Genomic DNA, 11,210 nt, shown 5'->3' on the forward strand with positions numbered 1-11,210 from the left:
CGGAGACCAACACGATACTAAATCATTTATAAATGACAACTTTTAGTGATATAAAATGATACAATATGCATTATCTTTTCTAAAGAAAAGCTAACATTTATATTTGGGTGTTAAATATAGTTTCGTGTCATTATTGAATATGTTATAATTCGAATTTCAATTCACACACGCTTAACATATCTAGAGAGCCAGAGAGAGAGAGAGAGAAGGGGCTGGGGAGGGGAGGGGAGAGGGAGGGAGATAAGATCATTTGACACCCTCACCCTCCAGCTATATATATATCTCCGTTCCGTTCTAAAATTATCGATCTAAAATTCTAATCTTAATAAAAAAACAATACTAAAAAGATCAAATCAACTGCATCTAACTTTGTTTTGTTTTTTTAAAATGGTATGGCTGTCTCCCTTTAATTTGCAAAATACAAATTCGATCTAAAATTCTCTCAAATTTGCATTTTGCACAACCTAAAAAACGGGAGGAATTTTTATCTTAGTTTTTCTGGATATTTTCTTGAATTTAATGGTGTTTGTTTGTATTGACCGATCTAGGAGACAAGGGATATATTCATAAAAAATTTGTCTCATCCCATTATTTGATACTAGGGTCCTATAAGGCGTTCCGAAGTGATTACAACTGCATCCCTTTTTGTTTTGAAGTTAAACCCTACATTCTATCTTTCTTTTAAAAGCGGCAACCTCTCCAAGGGTATGGACCTTTAAATAAATTAATGCCAATTTTATTTTACTTTACGTTCAAAATACAAATTTCTCCATATAATGCTATGTCTTATTCACTTGTGTATATCTTCTTTTTGGTCACTTTGATACGAAAATATATCAATCAATACTTGTTAGAACAAATTATTGTTACAACAATACTACTAATTAATCTCAGTAAAAAACTCATCAATCACACTTTTAATAAAAAAAAAATTCTTTTAATTATATTTTTTCATTTGTAAAATTTTAATGAAGGAGATTGAGCTTCACTCGGCGAACGAAATGTTGATATTTTCTGAACTCCTTTTTTGTTGTTAATTGTTTTGGCCCCATTTTCCCTAACAAGCCAAATTCCTAACATGACAATAAATGAAGGTTGTATGCTTCGGCACGATATATACGATCAGTTCTGTTACTCTTACGTCATAAAGAACCAGTAAATACTCTTTTGCAAAAATTCAATCCATATGTAAAAAGGGACATATAAAAAGTTGTGTATAGTAAAAGCATAATAAAATTATAAATTTAAATGAAAGAATCATAAATGTTTTGATGTAGAAAAGGAAAATTAACGAAAGTGATACAATGGATATATATCCGATTCCACCCTCTAGTCTTTGTGTGTATTGACTCCATGGTCCCTACCCCTTAAGCAACACAACCTGACATGTGCCTCTATATATATACCACTTTCTCATTCGTTCCACCTCACTTCCATTAACAATCACCCTCTCTAAAACAATCCCATATTCTCTTGTCTATTTGATTGCCCTTGTGTTCCCTTTACAATTTAAATTTCTTTTACTTGTTTTAATCATTTTCCATTCACAACACATATCATCATCAACATGCCTGAGGCTCCTGGAGACTCCACCAAAGACTATGTTCTTGAAGAGAAGAACAAGAAAATTTTGGACTTCATAGAGGATGTGACCAACAACGCAGATGAAGTCCAGAAGAAGGTTCTCTCTGAAATCCTGTCCCGCAATGCAAACGTTGAGTACTTACGGCGACACGGTGTCAATGGCCAAACCGTCGACCCTGACACCTTCAAGAGGCTTCTCCCTGTCATTACATACGAGGACATCCAACCAGACATCAACCGCATCGCCAATGGTGACAAATCTCCAATCCTTACCTCAAAACCTGTCACAGAATTTCTCACCAGGTGCGTGCCAATAATTTCAAAGACCAAAACTCTTTCCTTGTTCTTTTGTTTTGCTCTCTCTTCTACTAGTTACATGATATGAGACCACACGTGATCATGATTCTAATCTATCTTTATATGATACATAATTAAGTTTTTCACTTTGTGTGAGAAAAAATTAATAAAACTTAATTATATATATCATGTAAAAATTGATCAAAATCATGTTGGTCTAAAATCATGTAACAATTATTCTTCTCATCCTTTTCTAGAAAAAAAAATATTTTTAAAAATAATTTACTTCTTTAAGATGTTAAAGAAGGAGCTTTAACTTGTGAGTAAGTTGTTGTAGGTAAACCTTTTTTTTGTACATGTTTTTAATTCATACTAATAAAAAACCGTTATGTTAACGGTAAATATTCCCATATGCATAGATAATTTTTTTCTTATATCAATATATGATGTTACCTATTTTATCCTCTAAAATGAGCTATGTCAAAAGGGTCATGTAAAAATTTTGGTTTTGGTATTTTTTTTCTTCAGTTAGTTTTTTCATTTGGTCAGGCTAATTAAACTAATGGGCATGTTTTGTTTATTTCTGTTTTGGATTTTGAAGCTCTGGCACATCAGGGGGTGAGAGAAAGTTGATGCCAACAATTGAAGAGGAGCTAGGAAGGAGGTGTATGTTGTACAGCCTCTTGATGCCAATAATGAATCAATTTGTCCCCGACCTAGAAAAGGGCAAAGGAATGTACCTAATGTTCATAAAATGCGAGTCCAAAACACCCGGAGGCATAGTGGCTCGCCCAGTCCTCACAAGCTATTACAAAAGCCCTTACTTTAGGGACAGATCCTACGACCCATATACAAACTACACAAGCCCAAATGAGACCGTCCTATGTCTTGATTCCTACCAAAGCATGTACTCCCAACTTCTATGTGGCCTTTGCCAACACAAAGAGGTTCTAAGAGTTGGTGCCATATTCGCCTCTGGCTTCATCCGTGCCATTAGGTTCCTTGAGAAACATTGGGCCCTTTTGTGCAATGACATCAAAACAGGAACTATTAACAACTCAATCACTGATTCTTCAGTGAGAGAGGCTGTGATGAGGATCCTCAAGGCTGATCCCAAGCTTGCGGATTTTATCCACAATGAGTGTAGTAAAGGGTCATGGCAGGGGATTATTACTAGGCTTTGGCCCAATACAAAGTATGTGGATGTTATTGTGACGGGGACTATGGCACAATATATACCCACTCTGGATTACTATAGCAATGGCCTCCCACTTGTGTGCACCATGTATGCTTCTAGTGAGTGTTACTTTGGGGTCAACCTCAACCCTCTTTGCAAACCTAGCCATGTGTCTTACACTCTTATCCCCACCATGTGCTACTACGAATTCTTACCGGTTAATCGAAGCAATGAGCTTGCTGCTTCAAGACCTTCACCAACTTCTCTCAATCAGGCACAACAGCAAGAATTGGTGGAGCTTGTTGATGTCAAGCTTGGCCAAGAATATGAGCTTGTTGTTACAACTCATGCCGGTAAGTTTTTTTTTTTTTTTTTTAATTTAAATTATATGAACTACTATATCATAGTAAAACATTTTTTATACAAACGTCTAATAAGATTTTATTATTTTATTACACAATACTATTCATTAATTTAATTGCATTTTTGTCTTTTGATTTTTTTTTATTTCAAGAATTTTATCTTTACATTTTTTTTTCATGTATTCAATCCTTATTATTTTAGTGGAGCAATTTTTGTTTGAGTTAATTTAGCATCTTATATTTTAAAAAAAATATTGACATGACATTATAATAGAAAGATCAAACTTACATAATTAAAATGATAAAAAATTGTAAGAAAAATTAAGAAACAAAATTCGTAAAATTAAGAAAATATGAGGGCTATAAGTGTAACTAGACTTTTTATTAATATAATATGATGATAAGGTGAATTGTTATAAGATATTTGTTTAAAAATGTTTTACATTAATAGTTTTTCAGCTTTTTGTAAGAAATAAATTTTATGACATAATATTCTTTAACTTTCGTAAATATATTATCATATGGTTTTAAATAGGCCTAAATTGGAAATTGGGTTTACTAAGGACCATGAGTGTGAAATCATTCCAGGACTTTATAGGTACAGAGTGGGAGATATACTAAAGGTATCAGGATTCAAGAACAAGGCCCCTCAATTCAGCTTTGTTTGTAGAAAAAATGTTGCCCTGAGCATAGATTCCGACAAGACTGACGAGGTTGAGCTTCAGAACGCAATGAAAAATGCAGTGACACACTTGGAGCCATTTGATGCACACGTGAGTGAGTACACAAGCTATGCAGACACAACCACAATCCCAGGTCATTATGTCTTGTACTGGGAGCTCAATCTCAAAGGGTCAACCCCTATTCCACCTTGTGTGTACGAGGTAATGCATCAACATGATTCTATAATCTTGAATGAATATCTTATCAACTAATATCATATCTTCTAGTTAATCTTGTAATTTAAATACATATTGTATTTAATTGTTGTAGTTTACTATCTCATCTCTCATTGTCTAATCTCTTATTGTAGGATTGTTGCTTAACCATTGAGGAGTCACTCAACAGTGTGTATCGCCAAGGGCGTGTGTCAGACAAATCAATAGGGCCCCTTGAAATCAAGATTGTGGAACAAGGCACCTTTGACAAACTCATGGACTATGCCATTAGCTTAGGGGCATCAATTAATCAGTATAAGGCACCAAGGTGCGTCAAGTTTGCCCCCATTGTGGAATTGTTGAACTCGAGGGTAACATCCAACTATTTCAGTCCTAAGTGTCCAAAGTGGGTTCCTGGACACAAACAGTGGATCCATCAGAATTGAAGAATCTAAACATGGCACATTATTATATGTTTTCATGCGAGAGTGAATCTTTTTATGTTGAATTTTTATGTGGTCATGTTTTATAAAAAAAAATGTATTTATCTCTCTCTGTACACAAATTTTAATTGTCTCATCTATTTAATTTTTAAGAAGAAAGAGATACGCACATTTTTTTTACCAGATATGATCATATAAAAATTAACACATGATAGTTTATTCTAATAGACATGTTAGGGAAAGGTTAATTACTCTATTTAGGTCAAATCTATGTTTTAACTTGTGTAATGTATATAGTGCGTGATTAATCGTGACCTTTATCTTAGCCACTGTAAAATTTTATCCATTTCAATAGCTTTTTTTTTTATCCATTTTTCCTTTTCTATCTTTTTATTACCTTTCTAGCAATATTTATCATCATAACTTTGGGTTGAAAATGGCTTTTACAATTTTAGCAAGCAATCATGGATGCCTAGTTGCCCCACTGAAGTGGCATGGGGCTTATTTCCTATAACGGAAACGAGAAAGGCCTCACTAGTGAACTTTTCTTTTTCTATAGTTTTCAGAAAAGAAAAAAAAAACATGCCAACTTTATACCACTATGAAGTCCAGCTAACCAATCAATCACAGTTAAATAATAAATTGTTGAAAATAATATGTAGAATTAACCTGTTTCACTTGGCCTGGTTGGTTTGCTGGATGATTAGGATATTCACTAAATTGATCAGAAATTATCATTATCATGTATAACAATTTGCTGACTTTAACAATAGTAATTTTACATATAATTTTTTATTAAAAATATAGAATTGATCCATGCTTAAAAAATAGAAAAAGAGAAGAAAAAGATCGTGTGTTGAAATTCTTCAATTAATATTTTTAATAAAATTAACAAATTAATATTTATCAATAAAAAAACATAAATTTCTAATGAGTTTTCGATATGAAAACTTTTATATAGGATAAACATGCTCTACCTCTAGGTAATGGATTCGATCGGTGGGAGAGAAAAGGCAAAAAATCTGACGTTAAAAATGTTGATAAGCTCCCCCGTGAATAGTAATAGTTTGGAATGAGTCCAATACCCTCCCTCTCTCCCATGTCTCTGTAACAAATAGTTGTTGTGTCAGATTCTGTCACTAAAATAAGGAGCTAAAAGCCTAAAACCATGTGTGGTTATTAAATGAACAGGGGGGGCTACTGTTCAAGGTTCAACCATGGTGTTTCCCTAGTAATTCCAAAAGCAAACAACACGAATTGTGTAATTGTTACGATTTTCTTTTTGTCTAGACCATGTTACCGAATATTTGAGTTGCTAACTATTTGCCGCCATATGTAGTGGTGTCCCAGATCAGTCCAAAAAGGGTTAATAAAATTTTGGATTGGATTCAGAAAAGACTGATTTAACTGCAAGGTTAAATTTTTATTAAATTAAAATAGTTAATTACAAGTCGGGGGTAAAAGAATAATGTCCGTCGAATTACATGTCGATCTAATGGTGAAAAATTTACAATAATATACATAAGTTTATTGGTTCAAATTTCAATACGATAATTATAAGAAAAAAAATCATAAATAATGCATTACTAAATGTATGTAAATTTATATAAAACAATTAATTTGTTACCAAAATTTAATTATTTTATCATTCTCTTGTATTATAAAATAGTTAATATATTTATAATTTAACAAAGTTCATCACTGATATATTAACTTTTTAAATATCTTGTTTTTTATTTGTTATATAAATATATAATTTAATATATATAAGAAAATTAGTCCGAATAAACAAAGATCTAAACATTATAAAATAAAATTAAAAAATCTGGCATTTGAGATGTATATTACTAGCCTTGCTAATTCAACGCATATCACAAACCTAATTAGATGTGGTCAATTTTCATGTTAGATACCCTTGTGACACATTTACAAGGTGAGCAAATCACTTAAAAAGTTATACAAAATTTCAATGATATAAAACGTATTAGTTAGATTCTTTTTTTTCTTTTTCTCTCATGATAATGCATCGGGGTTGTATAATGTATGAGTGTCCCACTCTGTACCCAGCAAGGACGAGCCCCATCGCCTGAAATCGCAGTTGTAGTCAAAAGAAGACGAAAGAAGTTCTTGGATTGTAGTGTGTATTATGTAAGAATCAGAGCATGGTTTTTCTGTTTGCTAGATTCTGGGAAAACAAACAAGAGCAGGTTATGTTTTCTCATGGTCTCCGGGACATAATCATGTACAAATTCAGACAATTTCGGAAGAAACAGACAATATTTTTCACTGACATGTTGTGTTCTGCTTAGACGGATAAGGCATATATCCTGTTCAAAAACGGGTGATACAAATTTTGAAAGGCTTAATTACTTTTCGTAACTAAAATATATAAATTATGTTGATATAATTTTCAAATTTTAAAACACTTCATTTCGATTCTTCAATCGTTAAAATTGAATCAATTAAATACTTTTCTCTCTTAAAAAAAATATTTTTTGTCATATTCATTAATTTGAGTGATAAAATTATCTAATATGACACTTATTTTGAATCATCATATCACATGTCACCTGTATTGAAATTAATGTCGTTAAGATTAGATCAAACTGACAGAAAGAACTTGATATGTTTTTAACAATTAAAAATTCAATTTGAGTGTTTTAAAATTTGAGAATCAAATTAATGTATTTTAAATGATTTAGGGACCAAATTGGCAATTAGATTTTTTAAAAAAAAGAGTATTTGTATACGGAGTATGGACACATTCTACGCTGTACAATTTTTTAAAGCGAAATACATAAACTATAAAGTAAAACTAGAAATAGTTAGGTTAAAATTATATAAATATAAGACAACTTTCGTACGGAATGTGTTAGCATTACCCAGACGATGCGAATTGGCAAAGAAGATAAGGTCCGTACACATACATTCATGTTTAGTCTTCCTCATATCGTTTTCAATTTCCCTACTGCTATGCATGTTCAATGTTCCAAGACTATTCTAAAGGGTAAAACTTCACCTCCCTTCCCTCATAAATGATAAATGTAATCCAGTATATCCTGAATCTTTTTTCAGAAACAAAATATATAAACTACAAGTACAGATTTCTCCTCTCAAATTTCTTCAGAAAATTATTTGAAACCTTATATTTTATTAATTAATGTAATTATATAAGTTAAAAATTTGTCCAGTTTCTGGATCTTTCCCTGCCAGTTGCAAAGTTTACTTTTGCTATTGAAGTTTGAAACATAGTTTAACATTTATTCAAATTTATCAAAAGATATTAGGGCACTAAAATGGTCAAATGAAAACATTTTAAAAAGTTTTTATATATAAAGATATGTATGATTGATGTATTGTTACTTTCAATTGCATAACATGTGAATATCTGATAAGAATAAATGATATAAAAATAAAAATAAAATAGTGCTAAGAAAATTAATGATAAAAATTGGCAGCCGACTAAATTTACAGTAAATATATAATAGATGTTGAGTTCACAAGCATTCTAAGGATACCAGTTAGGAAATATTGAATATAAGCCATAAATATTTAGTTATTATAAAATACATTCAAAAAAATTATTGTTGTATTTTAATATGATTAATTTTATTATACGTATTGTCTATAAGAAGCAATTGTACCCAAAGTACAATTGAACATTATAAACATTTATCATATTCGAATCACGGCTTGTCATTATTTTTATTTATTTTACTAATATCACTAGGATACTCATTAATATTCCTTCTATGTAATTAAAAAAGATATGATATATCAGCATACCTATAAATAATTAGGTCCTTATATTTGAAAAGTAAATTTTCTACCCTGTAATTATACTAAAGGGAAAGTTATCATGGATTTTCCTAAACTTAATGATGAGTATGCATGTATTGGGCACATAATAAGATTTGTCGATTTGATGCTTTGGAAAATTTGGTAATAATTGTACACAGCCAGCAGATGGCATGTCTCCAAAGTGATTTCCAAGTACTACCTTTTAATGTGACGTTTAAATGGATCCTAGCTGTTGTTTATGTAAAGGAAGGAAATGCGAAATTAAAAATTGCACGAGTGGTTTTTTTTTTCATATTCAAAATTTAAAAATTCTTTACTGATATTGTATATTACCAGAACCATCTTACTTTCTTCTTAGAACTGTAAGATATATGCCAGAAGATTTTTTTTTCATGATCAGAATTTCTATAATTAGTACATACGTAATTAAAGAAATTATCAATAAAAATGGAAGCTAAATGATATGCCGACATACAATTTCGAAATTAAAAACTCTGGTAGTATATGAATCGAGACTCTTGAGTTCTCAAATTCCACCTTTATAAGACCCAATCATAACAAATATACACTTGCTTAAAGTGATCGATTATTGTCTATTACCATAATATTAACATTAAAAAATGCATTTTAATTCCTTAGGTAATTAGGTTTATGTGTGTCCGTCCAATAGTGGTAGTTTCCATTTCCTATGTACGTATGTTGATATGACTAATTTCTACGACATTCCACAATCTATAAGACCACTAACACATTGTCCTATTTGTAAATTAATTATGACACTTGACTCGTCCCACTATAAAAAATAATACTCATAATTAAAATTTAATTGAGATATATTGATAATTCATATTGTTATTTAATTATAAAATATATATAACCATATAATTAAAAAATTATTATTGTTTCATATTAGTCTTGTGGCCTGATCCATATAGTGGTTTACTTTCATCCAAATGTCGGGGTCAACACCAAATTGCAGGAGCAACACTCAGATATATAGGAATGATAATATATATTTGTAAACCATATAATATTAGAATAAAATATGAGATGTAAGATGGATCAAAACGTTAAAGAAAAAGGAAAAAAAGAAAAATGGCATGAGTTTATTTTTTTTAATAAAATTAATATTTATTGATAAAAAAATATTAGGATAGAATATTTTTGTACATGTCTTTGAGAAGTCTTGAGTACTCTTATGTTAGACTGGCATGCAGGTAGTTAATTTGGCATGTATCAGTCGACTCTTATTATAAATATAATTACGGTTGCATATAAGCATAACATATACATAGAAAATTATATTTCAACACCCCTTGAATGTAGATATCTTAATAGGGATAATAAGAGAAGAGAAATAAGTGATTGAAATGATTATTAACATAATGCTACAAGAAGAGAGAGCTAAAATAAATGAAAGATATTGATATTATTAGTGTCTAAATATCATAATTCTGGCATATATAGTTTCTCCATCACAAGAAATAGTGGTTGATAAAAAAGGCATAAAAATGAAAAGAGAGGGGGACAGAGAGAGGGAGAGGCAGGGACAAGTCATATAAGAAATTAATAGTCATTGTTCATTGTTAGCATAGAAATCAAAAACAAAATTTATTCGTGGATAGCTGGAGTCGAAAGAGAGTAGAAAAAAAAAGAGTTTATTGATGATGTATTATTAGTGTAAATTTTTTGTGTTGCCAATTAATAAAAACTATCATTGATATTACTGGTTTTTAATAAAGTTATTACACTAAAATAAATTTTTTATTATATATGATGATTTATAATTAAATGATAATCTGAATTATTTTATATAAAGAATACATATTTAATTTTTTTTCAAAAAAGAAGTTTATATTTTATAAATAATACAATATGAAAAAAGGACTGAGAAATAAAAAGTGTTAATAAGGTGTTTGTATTATAATAAATACTCTTTTTAGATAGTACTATAAGAAATACTTAACCAGTGTAATATGATACAGTTAATAAATAATATTGTTTTTTAAAGAATTTTATTAGAAATATGATTTCCATACCTATGTATAACAAAAAGTATTTATTAAGAAAACGGTTTAATGAGTATAATATTAATATAAAATATTTTTATATTATCAATTTATTAAAAATAGTTATATCTAATATCAACAAACTTATTATATATAATAATTTATAATTAAGTACACATATATAAATATTATAAATTTTCAATCAATAACTTATTTATTTTTTAAAAAAATAAATCATTAAATAAATGTCAATTTAATCTCTCACCGTTAACAAGATATATCTTGCTTTAAAAAAAAAAAAAAAAAAGACTACATTAGATGTCTTTGTATATCTTATCTGATCATCCGTAATATAATGGAAGGAAAGGTTGATTTGAGGGGGACCCTATCTGGATTGTTACCACGTGGAACAGAAGAAGCGTTGACTGAGTGTAGAGGAATCAGCGTTGAATATTGACTAACTATGTCTCGTTCTTCTCCTTGTTATTACGAGACAAAAGGATCGAAAGTAGGACCCATACTAACACAAACTAATCAACACTCAGCAAATTGAAACCCACCTGGGATTTGTCTGTTTCAGGTTGCCACCCTTTTGAGTGGTCCATTACTATATTAATTTAATAATTTCAAAACTAAAAATAATAAGGTTGAACAAACAC

At 30.1% G+C, this 11,210-nt stretch overlaps 1 protein-coding gene across 1 annotated transcript; it reads left to right on the forward strand.

Moving 5' to 3' along the window:
- Positions 1-1,419: 1,419 nt before the first annotated feature.
- LOC100797120 (indole-3-acetic acid-amido synthetase GH3.6) lies at positions 1,420-5,078 on the forward strand. The gene is made up of 4 exons (XM_003543231.5): positions 1,420-1,887; positions 2,483-3,411; positions 4,009-4,304; positions 4,454-5,078. Exons 1-4 carry the CDS (start codon positions 1,568-1,570, stop codon positions 4,742-4,744), a joined length of 1,836 nt encoding a protein of 611 aa, XP_003543279.1. The 5' UTR covers positions 1,420-1,567; the 3' UTR covers positions 4,745-5,078.
- Positions 5,079-11,210: the final 6,132 nt, after the last annotated feature.

This window comes from Glycine max, chromosome 13 (genome assembly GCF_000004515.6).
Source record: "Glycine max cultivar Williams 82 chromosome 13, Glycine_max_v4.0, whole genome shotgun sequence".
NCBI lineage: Eukaryota > Viridiplantae > Streptophyta > Magnoliopsida > Fabales > Fabaceae > Glycine > Glycine max.

Excerpts from the sequence above, each read along its gene's own strand:
- LOC100797120 (XM_003543231.5), top strand. The coding sequence starts at position 1,568 with ATGCCTGAGGCTCCTGGAGACTCCACCAAAGACTATGTTCTTGAAGAG. Across the intron at positions 1,888-2,482 it reads GTCACAGAATTTCTCACCAG|CTCTGGCACATCAGGGGGTG; the intron begins GTGCGTGCCAAT and ends TGGATTTTGAAG. Across the intron at positions 4,305-4,453 it reads TTCCACCTTGTGTGTACGAG|GATTGTTGCTTAACCATTGA; the intron begins GTAATGCATCAA and ends CTCTTATTGTAG.